The sequence below is a fragment of the Diadema setosum genome, chromosome 16 (assembly GCF_964275005.1).
Source record: "Diadema setosum chromosome 16, eeDiaSeto1, whole genome shotgun sequence".
NCBI classification, from domain to species: Eukaryota; Metazoa; Echinodermata; class Echinoidea; order Diadematoida; family Diadematidae; genus Diadema; species Diadema setosum.
In genome coordinates this window covers 10,601,406-10,627,729 of record NC_092700.1, presented here as the reverse complement: position 1 = coordinate 10,627,729, position 26,324 = coordinate 10,601,406, and the positions used below count along the sequence as shown (strand labels likewise).

Genomic DNA, 26,324 nt, shown 5'->3' with positions numbered 1-26,324 from the left:
TGTATATACATACATATACATATATATATATATATATATATGTTGCGAATTCACGTATTGGCTCCAATATAGCGAAGAATCAAGAAATAAACTGAAATAAACTAGTAATGCATTATTTCGCCAATAAGAATGAGTTTATTGAACAATAAACTCATTCTTATTGGCGAAATAATGCATTACTAGTTTATTTCTTGATTCTTCGCTATATATATATATATATATATATATATATATATATATATAGATATATAGATATATATATAGATATATACACACATATGCGTATATACCGTATGCATATATTATGTAAGAGAGATTGACTTCTTTTTTTCTAGTCTCGAGTTTTTCATGAAAAGAAATTTGTCCCTATATCAAATATCAGAGTAAAAAAGAAAATCCACACTGCTAATTTTTCTACGAAAGCTATTTGATTCCAACATAGAAAAATAACCAGTGTCAAATATAGCGCCTTTTCAAAATAGATTCAAAGCCCTCAATTACAACAAAATACAAGAAATCAAATGTAGGGTCTATATTACTGAACTAACCAAAAGAGAGAAAACAAAACAGCAGAACAAAAAAGAAATGACATTAAACTTGCGTATTAAAAATGCACTTAAAACTCAAACTGAGGAAAAGATGGACGAATCTTATTGTAAATTGACTGAACCTACTCACATGTGTATTTGCAACTGATGTCAGTATGAGGAATATAACATTCCGTTTTTCTCCTTTTTTTCGTCCTATGTAATGAAACTTTTAGTGTACAGTGCTCTAATGGTTGTTTGATATTACAATTTTTATCAAAGCAATCTCGATTATGGAGTGGATTTCCACTTCAAACCAAATCTTCCAAGTCCCATTGCATCACACACATTCCAACACAAGGACGGACTGTGCACAGGTATGCTGATCACTTTTTGAAATACTTTCCCAGGGGTTGAAAGTCAAGTTCAGTTCAGTTCAATTTATTTCAGTCACAACACAATATAAAAATACAATACGAAGTAAATGGGTCAATCATTGCTATACACGTGAATATACCAAGAGAAAAATATGATGTTAAAAGAAAGTTAAATACTTGTAAGACATCCATTATTCCTTTTAAACAAACACACGAACACACATTGCAGGCACATGCTGCAAAAACACGATAGCAATACATAACATATTAAAGAGTTAAGCAGAATATAAAGAAATTGAAAACACGATCGAAAACTTATCTGAAAGTCAAGTGCATGATGATTTTTATCACAAAATGCATTCTGCAGATAAGAGTAGAACGAATAAGAGGAACGAAAATAACATTTTAAAGAATTATGTACAGAACTTCCTCAATAAATTGAATCACATTTCTTGATATTGACCCCTCCCCCCCCCCCCCAATCACACACATACTGGTCAATGACACCGAGTTGAATAACATTGTATTCAGAGTGAATTCATCTCATAAATCACCTTTTAGCTGAAATCATGATAATACATAACATAAGTTTGATAACTTTTATTATGCTATCATGCTGGGGAGTTCCGTGATGATCATAATTCTAATTATCATTTCTCTCAGGTGGCCAGTAGGGATCAGATGGCAACTTACCCTTAAAAAATGGAAAAAAAAAAAGAAATATTATACATCACACAGTAATCACACTCAGGCCTAAAATATGCTTTATAAATCTATACTAGTAAAACAGGATGAACCTTCCATTTGATCGATTGGGTCATTTGTCTTGCGTAATGAAGGCAAGTAGTTATGTGGAAATATTCCTTTCATAGATTTCATGTGAATTAAATCTGAAAATATAAGATTCCAAATGTTTCAAGAAGTGCAATGCTCTCTTCTCTTCATGCAACGGATATCAACTAAGAAAATGTTATTCAAGTTTTGCAAACACCTGAAATGTGTGTGAACATTTTATCTAGGGTAGGTCTGTTTTAAATGACACATGCGTGATGAATAATTTTCATCATCTCGCCCCAATCAAATTTAGAAATACTGTCTGCACACTAATATGCTGCACACCATTTGTGTGAAAGTGATCCAGACGATACGAAACTATAGATGAACCTGACTTCAGAGCACTATGGCGGCCATGCGTGGGGGGGGGGGGGGGGGGGGCTCCAAAGAAGAAAAAGGGCACTTTCAATGGTTATGCAATGAGCCAGGTGCGTTGCTATGTCAGTGAATAAATTATCTCTTGTTAGGCATACTTGAAGCCCCCCCCCCCACCACCACAAAAAATCCTACCACAAAAATCAGCACCCAAACCACTGGTGCAGAATATTCCAGAAATCTCATTTGCCAAAGAAGTTAGTGCTTTGTGTAATAGCATTTCCTGCGCATGTATCACAAATGAACGTTTCACCGTAACATCATTACTAGTCCTTGATTATGCTGTTTGGGACCAAACATTATGCTTGATGTATAATGTGATCACAATGTCCACAATGTGAAACTGACCCTGTTTTCAGAAATAAAGGGTAAGACTGCAAACAGTCATATTTCCGCTTACACAATTCGTTAATAATCTTCACGATAACGCGATACTTTGATAGCTTTAAAAAAAAAAGAAAGACATTTCCAAAGTCCATGATAGCGTGCAGTTATGAGATAAGATACAACCAACATTGAATGATCGACAATTTCCCCCTTTTGAAATGTAATCAAGGCCTATGTTGTTGGTGTAAAAATGCTTTTATAGTTTATTATGACCTACATGAACTTTATCCCCACGTTAATGTCCTGCATCTAGAGTTTGGGGGTAATCAGGCACAACTGAAATGATTTCTGTGGAGAGTGAAATTTGCAGTTACTATAGAGCGACAGACCGAGGTGGAAGTTGGAAAATGCTGCCACCTGTCGTGCAGTTAGCTTGCTCATTTGGATATTAGAGCGCATGCGCATAATATCACTTTTCGCTGATCTAAATTTTGCTTCCTGTTTTCGCTTCGCGTGTAAATGAACGGTCCTTCTCTGTCTCCCACGTATACGCTTTGAAGGAAACCTGAAGTATTGGTGGCAGCGAAATCGATACTTCGTACATTTCTTCAACGGAAGGGGCTGAAGAGGTCCCTTAACTCACCTTATTTTATCGAATTTCTGGTCCTCAAGGATTGTTTGAGGTAAGTAAGGTGATGTTCTTCATAGATCCATTGACTTGGTGTACATTAAATTATGTATCCAATAATTTGGACTGAAGGAAGCAAGGGAAATTAGCATATTTTGTGAGAAACTGAACATTCCCAGACGCCGTTCAACATCAACATTTTGGCCATTTACTTGCTGCCGCCTGCGCCTATACATGTCTGCCACTGTGCGTACAGACGTGCGCTGCACTGCACAGGTTGCATTCATTCATTTGCTGTTCATGTGTATTTTGGTTGGGGAAGGTTGTGTGCAACTGTGTGCACTCGGACGGAGTCGAATCAATCATCCACGATCGTGTTGTTGAGTGTACTTGGCAACTAACTTGCTATTATACTTGGTGGAGCTTACATCCTCCAAAAAAAGGCCCTGACTAAGTAAGAGGTGCTTATTTAGCATATTTTAGCTAGCTTGGTCTGGAGTGGCCATGGAATGGGGGTGTGTCGGATCGCGGTCGTGTTCGGCCAGTCGCCACATGCCACAATTGCAACTTAATTTTTAAAGGTGCTAGTTTTATGGTCTTTTCTACTACTAGATTCCTAATTCTGTTTCGAAAGAGTTCATGGTGATGAGCTATATGAGGGGAAATTCATTATTCCATTCTCTTACGGTTCTTGCAATCTTGGGAAAAATGAGTTTGCATATGATGCACAACTGGTGCTGGTTATTTTGTAGGCAGTGTATACAACCACACGCGTGTGTCTTTACCTTCTTCTTCTTCTTTGTTTGAATTCCTCCAGTCAGGAGAACTGCTAAAGTTGCAGAGTGAGGTCAAGAATGAATAGTCACAAGGTCACAGGATAACAACGGGCTAACAACGGGATAACAGTTAATAGAACTACATAGCTGTACGTTTGTTATGTATGTCGAAAAGAAAGCTCAGAGATGCATTATGAAACAGAGAGGGGTTTTTCCAGTCAGAGAGGGAGATAGTGGAGTTGCAGCAGGATCCAAGAAGAGTGAGTCTGGTGAAGCATTCGGGTGGTGTTGCGGTTTTGGTGAGGTTTGTTTTCCATTGCTTTGGCCACTTGGTGAGAAAGCTGTCTCTAAGGGTTTGGTACAGTGAGCATTTGCCCACCAGGTGGGTCACTGTTTCATCAGTGTAGCCACAGAGGCATCCTGGGCTTGTTTTGCTCCTTATGGTGTGAAGGCGAGAGTTGGTTGGGTATACCCCGCTGAGCATCCAGCCAAACGAGTGTGGTTGTAGCCATGGCCCTAGTTGCTGGATACAGCCACACTCGTGTGTAATGTACATTCACACACACGAAGAAGCTTTTTATTGCGTAGTGGGACTGTGTGTGTGGCCGGCCACATCAACACGCGATCATGCACCACAGCAAAGCGATGAACATGAACCTGCCTCCTAGATTAATCCCATTTAATATTATCACACCATCTGGACAAATATATATATTTTTTTCATTTCTGACTTTATTCTCATTTTCTTGATTTGATGAGGTGAATTAATGTAGGGTGTCGGATCGTGCCCTCCCTACCTTCGGACCTTTGCGCGCCCTATCTCACAACACGCAACTCCCATAGGACGCCGTGCAAACGCGAAGTGCGCCGATTTTGGCAAGCGATTTTGAGCCGGATTTCGCCTTTATTGAGTTTTCCACAGTCGATGCCGACCTCAAATCCTAACAAATTTGGTATCATATGAAAGAGGGAGTTTGTCTCCATCATGTATTAGAGCGCTGGTACATGAATCCGCCAATAAATAGGTGTAAATGTCGTTAGAAACACGTTTATCCCCATATCTCGGCATCTGCTTCGGTACTTGCACCAGCGTGTAGCATGTAAGTAGTTTAGGATATGCTGAATCCGATGGTGTGGTTAGTTTTTCGCTAGCTCCACGTCTTCGACTGTGGATTTTGTCTTGAAAGCACCCCTTGCAATAATTTTTCGGCTGCAGCGAACGTTCGAGGCGTGGCTTCGTATGCAAGGATCCATGGTAACATTCGCGTATTTGGGGTCATGCATATTTAAATTCAACACGCAACGCAGCCACATGGCGTTCGCGGCGCGAAGCTGGATTGCGTGTGCATGATGTGTGTATGTAGGAAGCCTGTGTGTGTGTGTGTGTGTGTGTGTGTGTACGTGTGTGTGTGTACCATACGTATACATACGACTGCGTCTGTAGTGCTACTCCTCGCTGTCGCTGCACAGCCAGGTCGGCCAGGCAGCGCAGCGGCAGGAACAGCATGGCAGGGCACGCGCTGTCGACAGCTAGCTTGTGTTGCTACAGCGCTACCCCGGTCAACAGCATGATCGTGCAACGCACGATGTTTAATTGATACACACTGATTCCACAGCTTACAAATGGACAATGCTAAATGTCACGTACCTTCGTGTAGACTCAATACATACAACCACAGTCACAAACCAAACACTATTGACAACATTGACTCTCGCTTTTCTCAGACAGCCGATGTGCCAGTTATCGCAAACAAATAAGTTGTATGCATACGTAGAGCCACAGATCGATCGTAAATGAGCAGTATTCCTTCCCAGGCCTACGCGTGGAAGACACGATTGAACAGGAAACTGTGAGTACGATCGAGTAGACCTATTACGAGTTTTTTTTCAAAAGATTACTATAGCCTGTAGGCTCTTTAATGCTTTTATGGATGGTGGTAATTTGGCGTCATTTTCATGCAAGAAGCTGCTGGACGACATACTTCCTGTGCAGCGCAGGCATCACATACATGATGCGTGCGTGGCGGCGATCCGCGAGCTGCTAATGTACTGATACTGCGCGCGATGGCAAGGCTAGCTGCCCGAGGTAGCAATGCGCGCGCTGTGAAAAAGGCATGGGAACGGTCGGCTAGCTGGCGCATATATTCTCGTACGCCGACAAGAGCATGCTTTCGCGCTAGCTTTATCGCGATGATTGGGGGTTGTGTGGGTCTGTAATGTTAACAACTGCGCTGTGTGGCACGGTAAGGGTAGTAGCGAGCACGTGTACACACACACACACACACACACATACATACACAAACACCACATGCGGTGTGACGACATTGTGGGGGAGTGGCTTCAGCGCTTGTTACGCGTATTTTCTAACCGCGCTGTACGCTCATTATCCGATTGCTTGAGATCCACACGCGAATGCAACTTTCCGGCGTAATGATTTGGACACATTTTGGAGCGTTCTCGGAGAAAAGTGGGGTAATATTGCTGTGATTTGAAAGTTAAATTTCTCGAGATAGAAACATTGTTTCGCCATGAAATTTGAAATGTGTCTTAATGATGCAATCCTCTTTCATATAAAATAGTTCACAATTCGTTTTTCAGAGAATTTCAAAAGTTACAAAAATGCTTCAGACACCCTAATTAATGTTACAATTGATTTTGATAAATCGTGTCGTTATTGAGACTTCGCCTTCGTTCGTTCGGGTACTTGCAAATCGCGCATCCATGATCCAGCGTACACAGGCAGCCGGTGCGCGGGTCCAGGTCCCTGCTGGGCAGGGCGGGCGCGGCGGGCGGCACAACTGCGCTGGCTAGGCTGCAGCTGCACTGAGCGATCGCTAGCACACCATCAGCAGTTTAGCGATGTCAATCCAAAGTCCCCCAATTTAGCGGCAGTTGTAACTTTGCTATTAATTCTAAACCCATCATATCAAGCAAACACGAGAATGGAGCAAAAAATATATTTGTAAAATAACAATATTAAAAGGTATGAAAATGAGGTTACTCTCATCACTTTGTGAGCAAGCTGATTGTGTGGCGTTTACGTGTTTGATATGCACGCACAGCGATCCTCTTCTCCGTAACGCGTGTGTATCCCTATGTGCATGTACATTACACACGAGTGTGGCTGTATCCAGCGACTCGGGGCCATGGCTACAACCACACTCGTGTGGTGGCTGGATGGTAAAGACACACGCGTGTGGTTGTATACACTGCCTATTTTGTAAGTAAATTTTTAGATCTAGAAACTACATGTACAGTTGAACCTCTCTTATCCGGCCTCCCTTTATCCGGATCTCTCTATTATATGGACGCAATCTCGCCGTGATTTTTTAAAATAATTACGGGAGGAAAGGGGGATTCCCAACTCAATCTATAAACAATGGCGACCTACAGTCGACTTTGCCGAGTACGGTTTATTTTCAAGATCTACTTGATACATTTCTTAATAATTATTTAGATAAATCATTCCAAGAATTTATAAAAGAAAATGATTTCATTCTTGCAGACACGAACCTCTATTTTGGGGTCTGTTACTGAGTGTAACAATGAAAAGGTTGCAGTATACACATTACTACATGTGGTACTACAATGGGCTACATCAGTACATGTGTATGTACATGTTTAAAGCATTAAGTCTCCTGTATCCGGCCAAATCCCTTATCCGGATGAGCCCCGGTCCCGACTTGTCCGGATACGAGAGGTTCAACTTTATGTCCCATTTACCCTGGTTTTCCTTCAGAGAAATATAGATCTAGGTCCTGACTCCTATGTGTATTCCTTGAATTAATGTCCATTAAAGCCAAAGGCCATGTGACAGCGCTGGGTGTTGAATTTACATATGCATGAGCGCCTTTGTGCGAACGTTGCTGTGGATCTTGCATACAGTCTATACGAAGCCAGGCCTAAAACGTTCACTGTGATAAAAAAAAAGATTATGAGAAGGGGTGTCTTCTAGGCAGTATCCCCGCCCCAAGACATGGAGCTAGCGTAAAACTAACCGCACCATCGGATTCAGCATATCCTAAACTACTCGCATGCCACACGCTGGTACAAGTACCGAAGCAGACTCCGAGATATCGAGATAGGTGTGATTCTAACAACATTTTTGATTTACACCAATTTATCGTTGGAGTCATGTACCAGCACTTTAATAAGATATGGAGCAAAACTTCCTCTTTCATATAATACCAAATTTGTTAGGATTCGATACCGGCATGGACTGGGGATTTTGCAATAAAGGCGATTTTTGGCACAAAAATGCGGAGTCAAAATAGCTTTGGCGCGCGACTCATTGTGTTCTATGGGACTTGTGTGTTATAAGATAGGGGCGCATTTTGTCCGAAGGTTGGCAGCGCATGATCAGATACCCTACATGTAATGTTAGACAGAAAAATCTGTCAGATCCGGAGTTTTATAACATTTTGGACATTTTATTATACAAAGCCATGGCATCTACAATTGTACTGTAGGGTAGCCCTCAAAATCAAATATCAGAATCAGATCATGCGCTGTGTGTTGCATACATGATGAATGTTGGGACTACATCTCAATCTAGACTCTAGACCGGCTAATAAAGTAGTGAGTGTATATGACGTGGACAAATATCTTTTTAGATGTCATTATTGATCAATACCATACGATGAGTGTATGTTGTGTTGCATACATTGTACATATGTGTACATTGATTTCAAGCACACATTAGAATGCAGTTATACTTGGATGGTCTGAGTCTTGTGGCTACATATGTATCTTCTTTTTTTTTTTCACTTTATAGACATATGATAGTTTAGTTGAAATTAACCTTGAATGTTATACTTTCTTAATTTTGAACCTGTGGCTATCTATTTGTTATTTTTTATTTAAAAAAAAATCCCGCACAAAGGTTCGACCTCCTGTGCCAAAATTTGACCGCGCGCAAAAGCATAGGTTTCAACATATACACCCTAGCTGGTCGTCAAATCTTGGACAGTGTTACAGTTGATTTTAACAAATATGTGCAGCTTGCTTTATTTGTTGTATTGCAATTTTTTTAATAAACTTTTTTTTTGTTTTTTGTTTTTGTCTTCAGGTACATGTACTCTTTGCACAAGCCAGCAGAAGATGAATGTTTACCATGCTAACGGATCAAAATTACTTGGGATATAAGCTTGATTTCTGTTGCGTAATATCCAACTTACTGGGATCTGTCCTCTGTTTCTGTCAACTGACTGGCTGAGTTTGTGTGCTGTAATCACTTGATGAGTGACAACCCGGAGCGGGGAGGGTTCACCATGGATCCTGTCCCAGACCTGGTCCCACTTAAAAACTACAACTTCAGAAAGGTAAGGCTGAAGCCCGACCCTGTACCTGATGTTTTGCTCCCTGTTTTGTTGCGAGTCGGTTGCTGCAGTATGTAAAACTAAAAGATTGTGGCCAGTTGATGAGGGAGGCCAAATGGTCTCTTTCTATGTATGCCATGGCCATGTGCTACCCTTGATTGTTCGAGTGAATCTCGTGAGCTGTGTGCAAAATTTAGCTTGGTAAAAATGTTCTTCAACTGTAGTTGCAATCGTACTGCATTCAGGATATTCTGCCTTGGATAACATACTTTTAATAGAAGTGGGTGTAATGTTAAACCAGTAATATTTGCCCCTCGGTGATGTGCATCCATGCATAAAAGTACTTGAATGTACAGAATAGGTGGATGATGTGCTGTTCTGGCATGTAATTAATCATGCCTTTGACTTTGCAGGAATCCTATGGTTGTTGTTTTGACCATAAGAAACAGTTTGAAACTTCCATCTTGTTTTTTGCCCTTTTCTTTGATGTTTAGTAGACAAAATCAGATGTGCTGGGTGCACTGTACTCTTGTGCTTGTTTGAATAGGGAGCTGGCTCTGTGTTTGATGTCTTGAAAGTTTCAAGGAGGATTATTATTAGTTGTCTGCTTGTCTTTGATGAAAAGACATTACGAAGTTTTATGGATAATTCACATTGTACCTTAAGTCAGAAAGCTGCATTGTGCATGGATGTTGCATAACAAAAGCAATTGTTCAGTGAACATTCTATTACATTGTACATGTAGGTGAAATATAGCCAATTTGAAAGCTTCATGCAAATGAATATCAGTTCATTTACTTTATCGCTGCATTTTATAAGAATTACACTGTAGCTGTCTTGATCAGGGTACTGTGAACTATATTTTTTCTGTTGCTGTTACAATTTAGCATACAATTTAAGTGTTTAATAGAGGAAGTGATTTATATTCTTGACAGATTTTCATCACAACTTCTGAAGATGTGTATCAGGGATATTAAACAATTACAGAAGACTGCCAAGCAAGCACTCTCACTCATATGATTTATACTACAGTGGACACCCATAATAATAAAGTCCGTGGGACCTTCAGTTTTTTATTCATTGTATCAAAATTTTGTCATAACCGAGCAAATAAACAATAAAAATTCATAGAGTGGATAATGTCGTGACCTAAATTTTGACTTCGTTGTAACCGGAATTTTGTTATAACCATGTTCGTTATAATGGGAGTGCACTATATTAAATTTTTCTTATGCTCCCCATGGAATGCTTTAAAATGACTCTGCAGACATTTGACAACTGTCACAGCAATTTCGTATATTTTCCTACATGTAGTAATCTTGATTTCTGACTCCATGTAGGCTGTAATACAAATGAAATTCATTTTTTCAATTTAAAGACACATTTGTAATTTAAATGTACATTTTGCATCCATATCCACACTATCTGATTTTGCAACAATTCTTGCCCGTCTTTCTCTTTTATTTCAATTATTGATTAATTAATTATCAAGACGCAAGACGAAAGTTGTATGTGCTGTATAATTTTGGTTGTACATAGATGTCATTTGATATTAATAAAAGATTGTTATTTCTGTAAGATGGGAATTCTCATTGATAATGTGAGCATGGTGCGTGCTAGAACTACAAGTGTACAGGTATCAATCGATAATGTTGTCTTGTGTTGACAGGCCAAGCTAAATTCGTCTGTGGCGTGGCTAGTGTCCAGGGCATACGGAGAGAGGGAAGATCCACCCCCTGACCTGCTTGATCCGCTCTATCAGGATAATGAGGTGAGCTAGCCTTGTAATCTCTGTAGGCCTACGTGTATGTAATAATTTGTGCCTAAGTTCACTGTGAGGTTAGGATTACAGTGTATCTACATTGTCCATGGACATGTTCAATATTATTTCCTGAGTTCAATACCAGCAGAAGGTTATTTTCTTGATAAGGGTGTGTTCATGAAGGGCGCATGATTTGTACATGTACATGTACAGTATGTAATGCAAGACCTTTTTTTTTTTAGTTTTGATCAAAACATACATTATTGTACAATGCAACAGCCTGTAATCATGGAGTTATTTTTTGAACTCTTTTGTTATTGTCATTGTTCATACAACATATGTGTGATTTTGTTTTTCTGTATGCGTGATCTGGTTTGATAATTTTATTTTTCAATGTATGTCATAACACGAAGTATAGAAAGGAAGACTATTTTGTAGCCATTGCAGTCTTCCAATTTCATTTTATGAAAGATCAATTGATGAAAAAATGTCATTTTAGAGTACATATTGTTACGATGGCATTCATACATTGCCAGTATTCTCATGGTTAGACATCCTGGTATACTGGCAGCTGGGTTGAAAACAAACCCATGATCAGCTTATTTATTATATGAAATTCAATCTAATTTTCTTCCACAAATGGCTTTTCAATTCCATGAAACTGTCAGATGTGATCCATCTTTATTTCTGATAGCTGAAAGAAATGTTATTGATAGACGACAGAAAAGAATGGTATTGGTAGGTTGAGTATTCTGAGTGCTTACCATGTTGTATTTACTATCACTACGTGTACAGTGTATGTAATTTTTGTACACTGTACAGCTGTCATACGTACACATGTATGCTTGTGCATACACAGCATTCACACAGATTCACTTCACACTCCAGCTACATTGTACATGTACAGTATTTAGTATAAAATATTTGATATACAGCTGTACAAAATTTGTAGCTCCACACACAAGCATTTCGTATTCACTCTGGGTACAACTGCACTGTATATTGTATATTGGAAGTGACATAAATGTATACCAGACCATGAGAATATGTTTACAAAGTTTCTGCTAAGGGACCTATCCGTAGTTATTATCGTAAGTAACTGATTGAAAGTGATAACATGTTCCTGTTTCTTTACATAGCAATCTGAAAATGTTTCGAGGTATAGCCATACAACATTGCACATTCAATTGTGTCATGTGAATATTTTCCTGTTGTTACAATTTCACAAAAGCATTATTAGCCAAAATGTTGAAGGAGCTGAGAGAGCTGCAAAATTGATGAAAGAATTAGAGTGAATTCTGGTACAATCTGTAGCTGATGTTTTGCCATGCAATAGTCCCATGTATCAGTGGGCTATAAAAAAACAATTGGAACAAATGACAGGGTAATGTATCCAAAACTTGTGAATCTGCTGCTTTTAATAGTGTAACATACACATAGTGTACTTGCTGTACAAGTGTTGCATCCATCACAAATGTGTTGATAATGCACCTGCATGCTGTAGAAGAAGTCTTTGTCTCGAGGAAGATGTGAAAATGATAACAAGAAAAGCAGCCATACAAAGGTATTAGGAATAATGTTTAAATAGTTTTTGTATGTGAAATCTGTTATCAAATTATGGAGTACATGTATTGGTACTTCAAGAGATTATTTGCCATCTCCACTTTTCAGTCCGTGCAGACTTTGAACTTTTTAAGACTTTGCCTGCAGAAATTTATCAATCACAGAAGAATTGAAAAATCAACTTGGGCATCATTTTAGCAGTGTTTGCAGTGTATACAATTTCAAAATGTCAGCATATAAACTGTGAGACCTCAGCTGTTTTCTCTCTAAGTGGTAGCAAAAGCTCAAATAAGTGTTTACATTGTACATTGACAGACCCATATGTACGATGTACATTGTATGTTTGAATATAGTAAATAAATTAACTTTTTTCCACTACTATCATTATGCTATTATGCTACCATTACATAGATTTTTAGCAAATGTACTGTGTAGTATGCATACATTGTACCTGTACACTGTACCTTTAGGGATGAAATTCTATACCAATGATATACAATGTAGACCTACTTGATTGTACATCATGATATTTCAAACATGCATACAAAACTACATTTATTGTATAACCTGTTACATGTTTGTATACCCATGGGTGAAATATAAAAACAGATGTATTATCATGCTATGTACTTGTAAATGTACAAGTTTTCCACCTGGATTTTCAAAAGATTTACAGTACCGGTATACAGTTTAGCAGTATTATAAGAAATTTAATGTGCTTGTACAATGTACCTGGATGTATGTTCACATGTCTGTCCTGTAATCTGTATGAAGAATCAACATGTGTATAAAGAATTTGCTCAGGTGACTTACAATGTGTTATGCATAGGTCTCAAGAATATAAAAAAAAAAACCAACAACCCACCTGCCACAAAATAAACTTGAAGGCCCGAATTCACGAAGGTGGTACAAATGAAACCATGGTTTAAACCATGGACAAAAACTGTGGAGTGCCAAGTGTCGCACGGAATATTTCGTTACGAAATTGGTCATTTCGTCGACAAAATGACCGTTTTGTTAACGAAATTATCATTTCGTGGACGAAGTGTTCATTTGGTTACCAAGCGCTGTCATTTCGTTACAAAATAATCATTTCATTGACGAAATGACTGATTTCGTAACGAAATATTCCATGCGACACTTGGCGCTCCATAGATTTTGTCCATGGTTTAAACCATGGTTTCATTTGTACCACCTTCGTGAATTCGGGCCGAAGGGTTTAAATAAAGTTGTCATGCTGTGTAGTTGCATACAACTTACAAGAGAACGTTTTAACAAGCTGGGATGCTATCATGTGTCTGCATGTTTTTGCACAAATATTTTAAACCTTTACCGACTCCAAGCTAATCGTCGAAGGTCAAAACTTCGAAGATTACAAACGTGGCGTGAACCGAACTACTGTGTGAATTCACCCACAGGGAGAGGACCACGTCAAACCCTCGGTCATCTACCAGCTGGCCTCTGGAGAGCTCTACAGCAGGGTGTGCTCCAACATCTTTCCCCCCTCCATCCACCCCTGGGAGGGCCACGTCGCCATCATCCAGGGCCTGTCCAGACGCGGCATCTACGTCGTCGACGACCGCGGCCAGCCGGTCACGGAGTCGATGCTGTCACAGACGCAGAAGATCAAATTGGTGAGTCCCATGCAATGTATCTTTTCCGTTCAATATCATATTATCAGATATCAAAATAGGTGTATCTGCCGGATGGTAAGTCTTGTGTAGCAGCGGATGAAATTTTGAATTGTACTCGTATGTATTTCAATGGCAAGACATCAATGAATTAAAAATGATTTGCACTCTCTCATCTCAGATTGGAATTGAAGTGTCTTCTGTGAATCCTTTCAGTAGTTATTATCATGACAACATCTTTTCAGTCAGCATATACTTTGTTGTTGAATAATCATTGAAATTTGAAAACACTGGTGTCTCTCTAGGTCTTTCATACATGCATATTCCTAAAAGAGATGTTGAAAAAAGAAATAGATCCATTATGAAAAGAGAAAGTCTTATTCAGAAGTGTCTTAATATGTCTTTGTCAATGGAGAGTTGCTGACATAAGAAATAATAAAAAACTGCTGCCGAAATAATCTTGTGTTAGTTAGAATTGAGGGGAAAAAAAAATCTCAACTAAAGAATGAAAGTTAAATCAGGCATTAACCACCCAGCCACAGCAGTAAAGTGCATACGTACATGTAGGGCTTCATGGCTAGATCTGTTTACTGCAGTGTGCATATTTTTGGCATACAGTCCTGAAAATGTGGATATGATTCAGGCGGACCTATTATAAGGTCAAGTTTTTGACACAATTGGCTAAAATTAGATTACTCTGGCTAGACTTCAGCTAAGTCTGTAATCTGAAATTCATCGTCTGTCTATAAAGGTTTATGGTCTTTGCATGACCTGCACAATTGCTATCCCGTGGCTTGGGTGTACTATTGAGGGGATGGGCTGGTGTGTGTATTGATGTGTGTACATGTGTGGGTGTATGTGTGTGTGCATCTGTCTTTGAAATTTGTTATTTGTGAGTGTTTTCTGGAATGCAGGAATGTCACATTCACATGAGCTATTGTATTGTGTTGTGTACATAGTTATGCAAGCTCCATAAATTTACACTCGAATGTCATGCTTGATGTGATCTTCATGTTGTCAGCAATTAGTCATGCATGACACAAAATGAACAGTAAATAGGACAACCCACTGTTTACTCACAGTCACAAGAAAAAAAAATAACATCAGAAAAGAAATGAAAAAAAGAATGGATCGTGGTGTATGAAAAGCCCTACTGTTTATCAATTGCTTGTTATCTAAACAAGTGTGTAATTGCACAAACAGTTTGAAATGTGGACAGGCTCATATGTTTGGTATAACATGTATCCATAAACCACTGAGCGCATGAGAGGTAAGATACACGTACGAAACTTGGGATCAGCATCATGTGACACGACGACGACACTGGATGATTCAGAATTTTGTTTACCGCTCGAACAGACGATGTGTGTAGAACAGATGATGTGTGTAGAATGCTTGGTCATATGATTCAGATATTTTGGAGAACGCTGCCAGGGTATCCGACCACGTTTCCAATTATCCCCTAGGCTGGCCAGGGTTGCTCTGTGTTTAAAAATAAAGCGAAGCCCTGTAACCACTTGTTAAGTTAATAGTGAGTCCACACAGAGGAATGTTCGTGGCGGTCCACCCAGTGTTGATGGCGTTATAATGTGATGTGGGCTGTGGAGTCGTGATAGGGCTGCTCTACTGTCTGTGCATACATTTGTTAGAATGAGTCATGCACATACACACACACACACACAGTATACACACTTGCATGCACGCACAAATTTGTGTGCACTGGGATGATATTTGGGTGTGGGATAGGCTAGTACATGTGTGAGAATCCATCTTCCCTGCTCAGAATAGAGTTGGGGGGGGGGGGGGGGGGAGGTCAGGGGGCGAGGGGGTGGGATGGGTGTAAAGATAGGGGCACCAATGTGACATTTTGTGTTCTGTATGGATGGATGACTGCCAGGGAGTAAATACAGACAGGCGCATTGCTCTTCAGCACATCCAGCCCCTGTACATACATAATGCGTTCCGTAATGTATCCATTCACAGTACAGACACATCCTACAGTACTCAAGGTGTGTGGACAAAAAGGCACTGCAGCCATTGCCACGAGCAATGCCATGGTACACAGTAAGCACTCCCTACCCTAGTAAAACTGACTACTTTGCCCACTATTCGGCAGAATGGCTGCTTTCATCGTGGCAGTTGTACCAGACTTGAGCCAACCTGGCATCATTTGCCAAGATGTGGCTGATATAAAGTGATATCATGCTTTGATCAATGTTAGAATTTTACATTTTCTCTTTTTCTGTTTGTGTGTCTTCAAGTGTTAAATACACATAATAGAAAAGTAGATCGAAATGTGAATCTATCTCCTCTTTGTGCATTATTGATTATGCAATTCTTAGCCTGTTGAAGACTACATGTAGTCCCGAATATACTCAGGTGTCTATGGGAAATGCTCTTATAGCAGAATCAGCTCGTGCTCAAAGGGTTAAAGTTTCTATTAAGATGAAAGTTAGCATCGTCTTGCTTTAACGGTGTCACTTTTAGTTGACTTGTAGGCAAAACAATTCCAGTATACAGTCCTGTAGGACAAGGCTTCATCTTTCATGTCTCGAAACACCATTTCAAATTCTCTAACTGTTCAGACATTTATAGCACAAACTGTATTGCATTTGAAAGTCAACTACACATACAGTATGTATTGGGACATGAGTATACACAAATATGGATCTACTGTATTACATGCATTTAGGCAACATTCAGTCTTGTGCGTACTGTGTACTCTACATGATGACTGCACACATGACAAGTTTTAGCCTGAGCATTTAGGTGCGGTCAGACTGGCAAAAGATCGAGAAGTTTAAGATCGCGATCTGTAAGATCTCAAAGTTTTGCCAGTGTGACCGCAAACTTCCCACGAAACTTCCCTCGAAACTTCTCGATCTGTTTGCGGGCGGTGTCTCCGAAGCGCAAGGCCATTGTCATGTACAGATGTGCATTGTTACATTACAATCACTAGCCATCGGACGGCGCGCTCTTTCTTGCGCACGTACAGTGTACCAATGGCCCAAACTTCGCGATCTTAAACTTCTCGATCTTTTGCCAGTCTGACAGCGCCTTTTGTGTCAACTTTGTGTACCGACCTCTGCAGTGAGTAAAAATGTGACACAGACCTTTAATAATCAACCGAGTTTTTTTGTGCCCTTTCTGCATGGTGTACAACTGTATGTGCCACCAAACCCTTTGTACCACTTTTCTCTACCCCTTGAATCCAGTACTGTACTCAGTCCCAGTAGAACTCCCCTTTCCCATTTTCCCTTGGACCCTCAGTCCCTGACCCTCTTCCCCTCCTTGTTGTTCAGTGTCCAATCATGGATCTCCATTCAACAGGTTTTGATTTTTCTTTTTTTTTTCCTCTTCCGTCATCACAAATAAGCTTGACCCACTTTCATTCAAAGCCAGATGAAAACAAACCCCAAACTTCAGTAAACATTCAATGAATTGGCAGGGTGGTGGGGGAGGGTGTGTGTGTAAAGAGAGGTCACCATGTACTAGTAAGTGTGTACATACAATTGTGTACAAGTGTCTGTGTGTGTGCTGTGTGTGTGTCTGCTTGTGTGTTTACATCATTACCACTTGAGTACAATGCTCACACAATATTACAATGTACATGACTTGTATGTGGGCCATTCGAGACTTGTCCACACTTTACTGTGCATAATGTCAACCTTGCTTCTGTCCCGTTGTCAAATAGGCCCTACATTCCTCTTATCCTGTAACACATGTCACTGTCCATCGCTATTACACTTGAAGGGAAATCTTGATGGTGTTGAAATGAAATATTGTTTACAATATGTACAGTGCAGCAGGTCAAACAAATTTACATCAGTGTTTGCTGTGATCTGATTACAAATTGCCAGTCTCTGATTACAAATTGCCAATACTAGTGTAATACTTGAAATTTGCTTCTGTGACTGACTTACAACCGGTGACATTGAACCAGTGATACAGTTACGAATTGATGTTGATAAACTGTGATAATGTGTACAACACTCGAATACAGAGAGAGTTTTGATAGATTATCTACATCTTGAAAATCAGCTCTTTTATGACTGTTATAAAGTCTGCTGCACACTATACAGCACATGACTATACGACTTTGGATCTGAGATAAACAAGCATGTTTATTCTGAGGCTATTGTGATTGATTTAGGAGTCAAAGTCTGTCAGTCGTAAGGTCGTGAGTCGTATATGTAGTGTGTGGCGGGCTTTAGGCACATCTAATAATGTACGTATTATGTTCAGCAATATCAAACCATTGTGTGCAACATTGAATTTGAAGTTGATGAATGAACACCTGTGCTTCATGTTCAATAATGTCTGTGTGTAGTGTTACAGTATACAACTTAAAGGCAAAACATAGTTCTGGCCCGCCTGCAAAATTGTCAAATTTTGCTCCAATATGTACACGTATGCCTAAGATATGTGTGGAATAAGGCTGCAATAATGAGATATTTGTTGGGTAACGACGAAAATGTGAAATATTAACCAAAAAGGTTCGCATCTCAGAACTCACCCGATCGAGGTCAGACCAACTCGGACTCGGGGACAACTTGGCCTCGCTTACATGTACAGTTGTAGATGGCAGGGCCGAGCTGTCCCTCTAGATTTTGCAGTGTTTTGCTATGGGAGCGCTTTGCGTTCTGGCTGGTCACAGTTATGGGCCGAGTTGATACAACATGCGCATACGAAATGAACGTGCACCTACAAATAGATGTATGTACAATATATAATACGGCGATCACGAACTGCGTGCAAATTGTCTGAAATACATGAAGGGCTGAATTGTTACTGAGACCGAGTTAACCTGGATCCGTCTGGAATAAAGCAACTCATCTTCCCGGCAAGTCACGTCAGCCTGGTAAGTTTCTTGGTAGCCTCTTTCGATATATTGCAAGCAAATATGAAATGGTGCAAGACGGGTTCTCAAACTCTTATCAAAACTATGTTTTCACTTTAATTTGAAAGGGGGGGGGGTGGGTGGGATTACAACCCAGTTGACATACGTACACTGTACAGATGTAGGCCTATACATGTATTTCTTCTAGCCATTGATGTATGTGTGAGAGTGTGATACGTACTGACATGATGTAGTTCCCCAGGTCAGTTCCTACATGTACAGTGTACACTTGTTCCAAAGAGAGAAAGTGGCACAAGTGACAGCCCTGCTCACCGCATAAACCTACAATCAGGTGTTTCACAGTTGCAGCAAGCATGTGGCTGTTTCAGCACCGATGGCTGTAAAACTGTGCCCATGGGTTGTGGGTAAGAGACATGATGCAGGTTATGTTGTGAGGATAAGACCTTTTGACATTGCCGCCAGAATTTACACACATACAGTGTAAAAAATTTGATCATGCTCACTGAAGACAAGCTGAAAACCAAAGTCTGTGGAGTCCCCAAGAGACAAGAATTCATTTGAAAAATGTCTGCCCGAGTAAATGACTCATTGCTCACTCTGTACAATATGTAGTTTTGTGCTGCCTACATGAATACTAAAGACTTTGTATGCTCTTTATCATACCATCATTGACTTGAATGCATTTAAGACTACCCTGGAGTTATCTGTCATTTAGACCTCCAGTTTTTGTTGTAGTGGATAGAATATTAGAAATTTTAGGAGTTTCTTATCTAGGCTGTGCAAACATGCACATGTGTACATGTATGGTTGTATTACATTGTTTTCTGGAGATTGAAAAATGATCATTTTTTCTGTCTTCCATTTGGTGCTTCATCATGACTATTACAGTACAGGTTCTGAAAGAAGGACCATCTGTGAACAAACCTGTTTAATATTTTCAAAGGCATTTCATCAGGTGCTTTTGAAGGAGAAAAGATCAAAACAAAATTTGAACAAGAAAAGCATGTGATGGAATGCATACACATGTAAGTAATTGCCTCACATGTTTGAGTGGTTGAGGCATATGCCTACTTCTGATTTGAAGCAAAAGTTTGCTCACCCCCTTAAAGGTCCTGTTTATGTTTGGGAGCAGTGATTTAAAAAAATGTTCAAGATATCACATTTGATGCATGTATTGGTCAGTTGTATCACAAAACGTCCTATCATATAAAAATTTTGCAATAAAGCCTAAAATACAAGGAGATACCACTGTCTCAATAAACCATATTTGTAGATGGTTTAGTCTGGAAATATTTTCATTACAACTTTTTTTTTTTCACATTTTGTATACAAATTGTAGCTAACAATACTTTACTGATTCAAATTTTTACATTGGTTGTTTCTCTTCTCAACTCATATATTGTAGAACTATTTTGAAGCACTCATGTTGGGTTTTTGTTTCATCTGCAAATGGTAAATTATGCCTTTAAATGTTCAATTTTGATCTCAAGTTTGAATTGATCAGATGCCATCTCCTGCAAAGGTTGCTACATTTGAAACTCTGCAAACCTCTTTCTATTAAAAAAAAGCCCCAAATGATACTTAAGATTTTTTTAGATTTTAATACAGTGTGTTGTACGTAATGTGTACACATGTACGCTGTAGGCTTGATACTATGGTTGAGTGCCATGTGTGGTACATGTACTGTACTGTACACCTGCATGGCAGTTTGCAATGGAGATTTTAATAGGAGTCCTGCATTGTATTGTAGAGCTCAATGCCATGATGTGTAGTGAGGCATACATTTTACACTGTATGTAGGTGGTGGCTGTATGTTTTCATTTTTACCTACATACAAAGGGGCCAGATGCTGTGGCTAGACTTCACACTCCGATGTGTCAAAGGTCAAAGGAACAATGGAGGTGACCCTGAAACCTGCACACTGTGGATCTGGATGAGATACCGAAGAATGCTGGGATTGACACCATTCAGAAAAACACATTTCAGGAGTGGAATGGAGTGTCCCAGGCATTTTCAATACGAGAACAGAGAACTAGTGAAATATGTTGAATCGGAAATAGTCAAACACTTTTCACAGTACTACACCGTAGGATCATATTGTGGGGGTGGGATGGAGGCATCTGGTTTGCGAACAGTATTGTACAGTACATGCTATTCTTTGTGGGTTAACATTCTGTAGGAAACTATAATGATTTCGTTTACAGCGCTGTACAAAATGTAATTGCACATTAAATGTTTCAGAAATGTTACATTTTGAATGTGTTTTCTGCATCATACATGTACAGTACATGTACATGTATTATACAACGTACAAAACTTTTGTATGTGTACGTGAGTATGTATTCAACTAAAAATTATAGATTTATTTAAAAAAGGGCATTCTAGCTCTGTCTTGTGTGTATCTGAATGCTGTTGTATTCTTTGTCTGTTTCTAGCAAAACGCAAAATTCTGTTTCATCTGAAGTTTCTGCATGTAGGCCCCTACAAGTAGTATACAGTGTTATTGTCATCTGCATAGTCATGTGTAAGTAATTCTGTATGCACTGAAGTAAAGTGCTGAGTTTCTTCTTGACTGTTTCAAAGATGTACTGTACATTTGTGTGTATGTCAATCAATTTAAAATCAGAACTAATTAGCAGCCATCAGTTGGAAGCATGTAAATTTTGTAGCCATGCTACATGGTAGGCCTACTTGTACACGTATGTCGTTTCTGTTAGGGTATCAAAGGCACAATGTTCTCATTCATTTATCACTGTAGTAGAACGCAAATTTTTAGGGGCCGTGGAATCCTTGGTATACATTGTAAGCCGTACATGTATTATGCATATGGATGTACAATTGTACATTGTACACTGTGTGCCTTGACACCAGGATACAGTGTTTGCAAACAGTTGATCCACTTCAAGGTAAAAATTTACAAACAAGATCTATAGAGAATCAGAAAGGAAAGCCACCAAAAAAAAAAAAAAAAAAATGTAAGCAAACTTGCCTCAAATGCACAGCACTGTGGTTGTGCATCCAGAGGTTAAAACTGCTGCGATCAAAGAGTGCTTGCTCATTGTAGACTGCAAGTGAACTGTGATCTTCTAGGTTAAAAGGTGGGAATAATAACTGATATGGTTCTGAAGGCTTTTACTTTGTCACCCACCTTGCAAATAATCACAGTGGACAAATATGTCAGCCACAGGAATTTCAAACTTATCAACAACAAAAAAAAAAAAAAAAAAAAAAAAAATGAAAAGGGAAAATGGAGTAAACAGAAGAGGCAGGCATGGTTGATTCCTACCCATTTATTAGATTTTGATTCTATCATACAAGCATAATTTAGTGGTGTCATAGAATTAGATACAGGAATAGATTGTAGTCTTTTGAGTACTGTATGTTAGATTTATTTTATGTGGGCATTGGGCACTCTCATTATAGTGCAATTGTAGTGTACATGTATGAATGTCAGATGAGCAATCTACCACAGAACCTACAGCTGCATTATACATGTAGTCTCTTGGAAGGACAAGACTATCTGTGTAGGCGTGTCTTCATCAGACTTAAGTTCAAACTCAGGGGGCTATTTTGGGGTTTAGGAAAATACAAATGTACTGTAAAAGTGGAAATTTTCAGGGTGTTGAAATTTGTTTGCATTTCGCGCAACCAGAAACTACCGCGAAAATAAAAGCATGCAAATATTTTTGCTTGCTATGCAAACTGTATATTCCTATAGTTCATGTCTTGATTCTGCGAAATTAAAAACATGGAAAACTCATCCTACCCGGCTGAGCACGAGAAATTACTTGTGTGAAAATATCCGCTTCTACAGTAGCCCACTATGTGCATCTTCATCAGCTCGAAAACGGCTTGCTTGGGAAATTGGCCGAAGTCGATGCTTGCGTACTTTGCGTCAGAACTCAACTCGCTCAGCCACAGAACTGTACGTAGAGTTCCGTATGTGGGTGCAGCGCACAATTCAAATGATGGGATCAAGAAAATTTTGGGGTGATGGAGACACAACCCAATCAGTGCGCTATTTCACAAACTAGACCAAGATTTTGTGGGAAATTTTCCCGATCACAGCCAGCTCTACCTGTATTTTTGCATCTTCATTGCACAAACAGTGGGTCAATTTGACATCGGGCTAATTTCCTATTATACTACAAAAGAGCATGCGTTTTTGTGACTTCGGTCTGATGAAGACAGGCCTATTGAGTATTTAGTTATAGGAAGTTCATGCTCGCTCAAATACAGTGTACTTTGGGTCAATTAGAGTTTTGGAATTGCCCAAGATGAATACAGTCTACTGTGTGGACTTGTGTAAAATAGTGTAGAATATGAGTGAAAGATTAAAGGTAACATTTCACCAAAATGACATAGTACAACTGTAAAGATTAATCAATGTGAATTATCCTAACCAGTTACTTACGGTGTCCTTTGAGGAAAAGGAACAATTTAAACAAAATCAAACAAACCCTGAAGCAAAATATTCTGTAGAACTGTTCAAGTGTCAGTACCACAAATCTCTGAATAAGTTCAGTACTGGCAGAAGATTACATTTGTCTGGAGGAGGAAGTTATTTTGTACACTGTAAACGAATTTGCAGACTGTGTTAGTGTTTGTGCTGCTTTTTAGTTTACCAATGGTAAACACTGTTATCTCATGAATATTTCATCCAGCGCAAAGATGGCACATTGACCCTACATGTAGGATACAAACGTAGCATCCTAATAGTGTGTTTCATCTGAGCGTTCTTAGTCTTTGTGCCCCCCCCCCCCCCCCCAAAAAAAAGTAAACATTGTTCTGCTCACTGCTGGATTGCAACACAAACTCTTGGTATTGGGGAACACCTCGGTACATGTTTTGAATTATGTTTGCTGTACCAAAGAGCTTTGATATTGAGCTAGTCTACATGTGTTGTCACTTGCCACAGTGCACTCTGTCAATTTTTTGCTGTGTTTGACATGTAAATATGAGTCCAAGTTCATATTTTTATACCAACAAACTGTGCTACACTGTACTTCCACTACACTGAACAGAGATTTCTCATCATGGTGAATTGAAATCCTACACGTAGTTTTACAAATTTATGTCCTACCTGATTAAGTTTAGAGACTATCAAAGTCCTATTGAATAAAATGCGCATTGTACAACTTTTTAGAACTTGTTTTGGGAATGTACACACTATGCACTACATGGATGTTTGTGTTTTGTTTTCATGTTCTTGTTACCAATAATCAAGTTGTCATATATTTTATACAAATGTATGTACACTGTAGACAGTTTTAAGTTTTGAGTAGTGTGTAGGTAGCTCTTGAAATCTTTGAGCCAATGAAGATGGTAGGCTTTTTGTTCTGCTGTTGGTACAGGCATACTTTATAGTTACAGACAGGTCTGCTCTTTTTATTTGTCATGATTTTTTTCATGATCAATTCCTAAGAGACTTTAAGGGTAGAGTAAACTAAAAATTTTGACAACCAACACTGGTATTAAATGCTGGATGGTGCACCCCTCCCCTCCCCCCTCCCACACTTTTGCTGATAATATCCTTGACTTGATTTCATGCACGCCACCATCCACAAATGCGACAGCTATGATCAATGATGTAATGCAATGGTAGTACAATACAGATTACAATAGGGTAATAGTGTAATCCATGCTATTGTTTGGTGCATTGATTGTTTGCAAGTGTAAACAATAGCAGAGTTCCCCTTCGTTGCCCCTTTCTAATCATAGCCTTTTAAGTTGATTGAAAACAGGAATACGGTACTCAAGGCTTCATGCTGTGACATTCCTGGAGTTGCAAAATTTACAACCCTAATGCTGTATGGAGAATGTATATTTTACAAAGTACAAATACTGTAACATCTACTGTAGGCCCTACATTGAAGTCTGTTCTGTCATATCCTGAAGATCGAGAGCCAATACATGCAGGATGTGTCTCAATACATGTACTGTGGTATATTGCAAAAGACAGTATAGGGTCTTCATTTCATACTGTGTGATGTTTGCAAAATGCACTGTATCAGTAGTTGGGTACTGTAGTAGTAAGTACATGAATGTCAGATTGCTAAGTAATAGCATATTTACCAGGCAAAATTGCTTTCTGTGCCCATGATTTTCAATGTGCCCAAGATCTTCAATTCATCCGTTTTCAAGATTTTTTTTTATTTTTCTGCTTCAGTATCAATACCCCAACTATCCCCAACTATAGCAGTCTTTAAATCATGACTCAAAACACATCTTTTCATTTAACTGTTCATTATTATCAAGCACATCAGAAGCTTTTGCAGTGCAGAAGAATATCTAGGCCTATAGCAGGGCTCGACACTAACGGTGGCCCGGTGGCCCGGTGGCCCGGGGCCACCTGGCCTGGGGCCACCAAAAACACATGTCGGGCCACCAAAATTTCAGAAATGAAGAATTTGTTGGCCTCATCGGGCCACCAAAAAAGGTCGGATGTTGCCTTTGGGCCACCAAAAATAAAAGTTAGTGTGGAGCCCTGCCTATAGGTTTTGTGCTTTATAAATCGATATATTGTTATTATTATTATTAATACCCCAGATATTGTCCTGATGTGTCGTCATCACAGTATGCATTATAGGCTACATACACCATGTAGTAAATATTGCCATGCATGATTGTTGTGTTTGTAGTTGTTCATATCATTACATCCAATATGATAGTAATATCTAAAAAGGAGATTTGAAATTATAAAGGCAGACTGTACAGTATAATGCAAGGCCATTTCTTGTGTTCTTTTCCACACAAGTGGTAGATGTGGATATTGAAGGCATCCTTGAACCTCGATTAGACCTGCAGCTTTCCCTCTGATGTGAAAATAGGCCCTCTGTTCCTCTATAGCCATGAAATTGGCTTACCCAGCACAATGCAGGGATGGGCGGGATTGTGTCTGGAGTCTGCTGCGTTATCTCTCGCACACTGGGGTATGGAAGCAAGCCAGCCCAGTATTTGCAAACAACCTCTGCTGTGAAGGAATTTTCTAGTGCAGGTAATGTGTTGACGCAGATATTGGGAAGAAGTGATGTTTAAAATGGAATCACATCAACTCTCTGTTACTCTTCCATAATACATGTACTTAAAATCCACTTTGAAGTTGAGAGCACAGTGTGTCAGGGCTGCCAACTCTCACGCATTGAGCGTGAGACTCACACATTTTGGTCCTTTCTCACTCTAAAACTTGATTTCATTTGCATGCATTTCTATTGATCTCACTCATTTTGACTCCTAAATTATAGCATTGGCCTATGGGAGTCTCACTCTCAACTAGTTTCCAGTGTTGGCAGCCCTGGGCCCTGTTTTATGAAGAGTTAAAATTGATTATATAGTTGATTTCAAC

At 39.3% G+C, this 26,324-nt stretch overlaps 1 protein-coding gene across 1 annotated transcript; it reads left to right on the top strand.

Moving 5' to 3' along the window:
- The first annotated feature begins 3,056 nt into the window (after nucleotides 1–3,056).
- On the top strand, nucleotides 3,057–14,300 carry LOC140240319 (calmodulin-regulated spectrin-associated protein 1-like). The gene is made up of 4 exons (XM_072320102.1): nucleotides 3,057–3,123; nucleotides 8,913–9,165; nucleotides 10,832–10,933; nucleotides 13,906–14,300. Exons 2-4 carry the CDS (start codon nucleotides 9,082–9,084, stop codon nucleotides 14,209–14,211), a joined length of 492 nt encoding a protein of 163 aa, XP_072176203.1. The 5' UTR covers nucleotides 3,057–3,123; nucleotides 8,913–9,081; the 3' UTR covers nucleotides 14,212–14,300.
- The last annotated feature ends 12,024 nt before the right edge of the window (nucleotides 14,301–26,324 follow it).

Bases quoted from the DNA above. Each gene is read 5' to 3' on its own strand.
- LOC140240319 (XM_072320102.1), top strand. From the start codon at position 9,082: ATGAGTGACAACCCGGAGCGGGGAGGGTTCACCATGGATCCTGTCCCA. The intron at 9,166-10,831 runs GTAAGGCTGAAG...TTGTGTTGACAG, and splicing joins AAAACTACAACTTCAGAAAG to GCCAAGCTAAATTCGTCTGT. The intron at 10,934-13,905 runs GTGAGCTAGCCT...ATTCACCCACAG, and splicing joins CGCTCTATCAGGATAATGAG to GGAGAGGACCACGTCAAACC.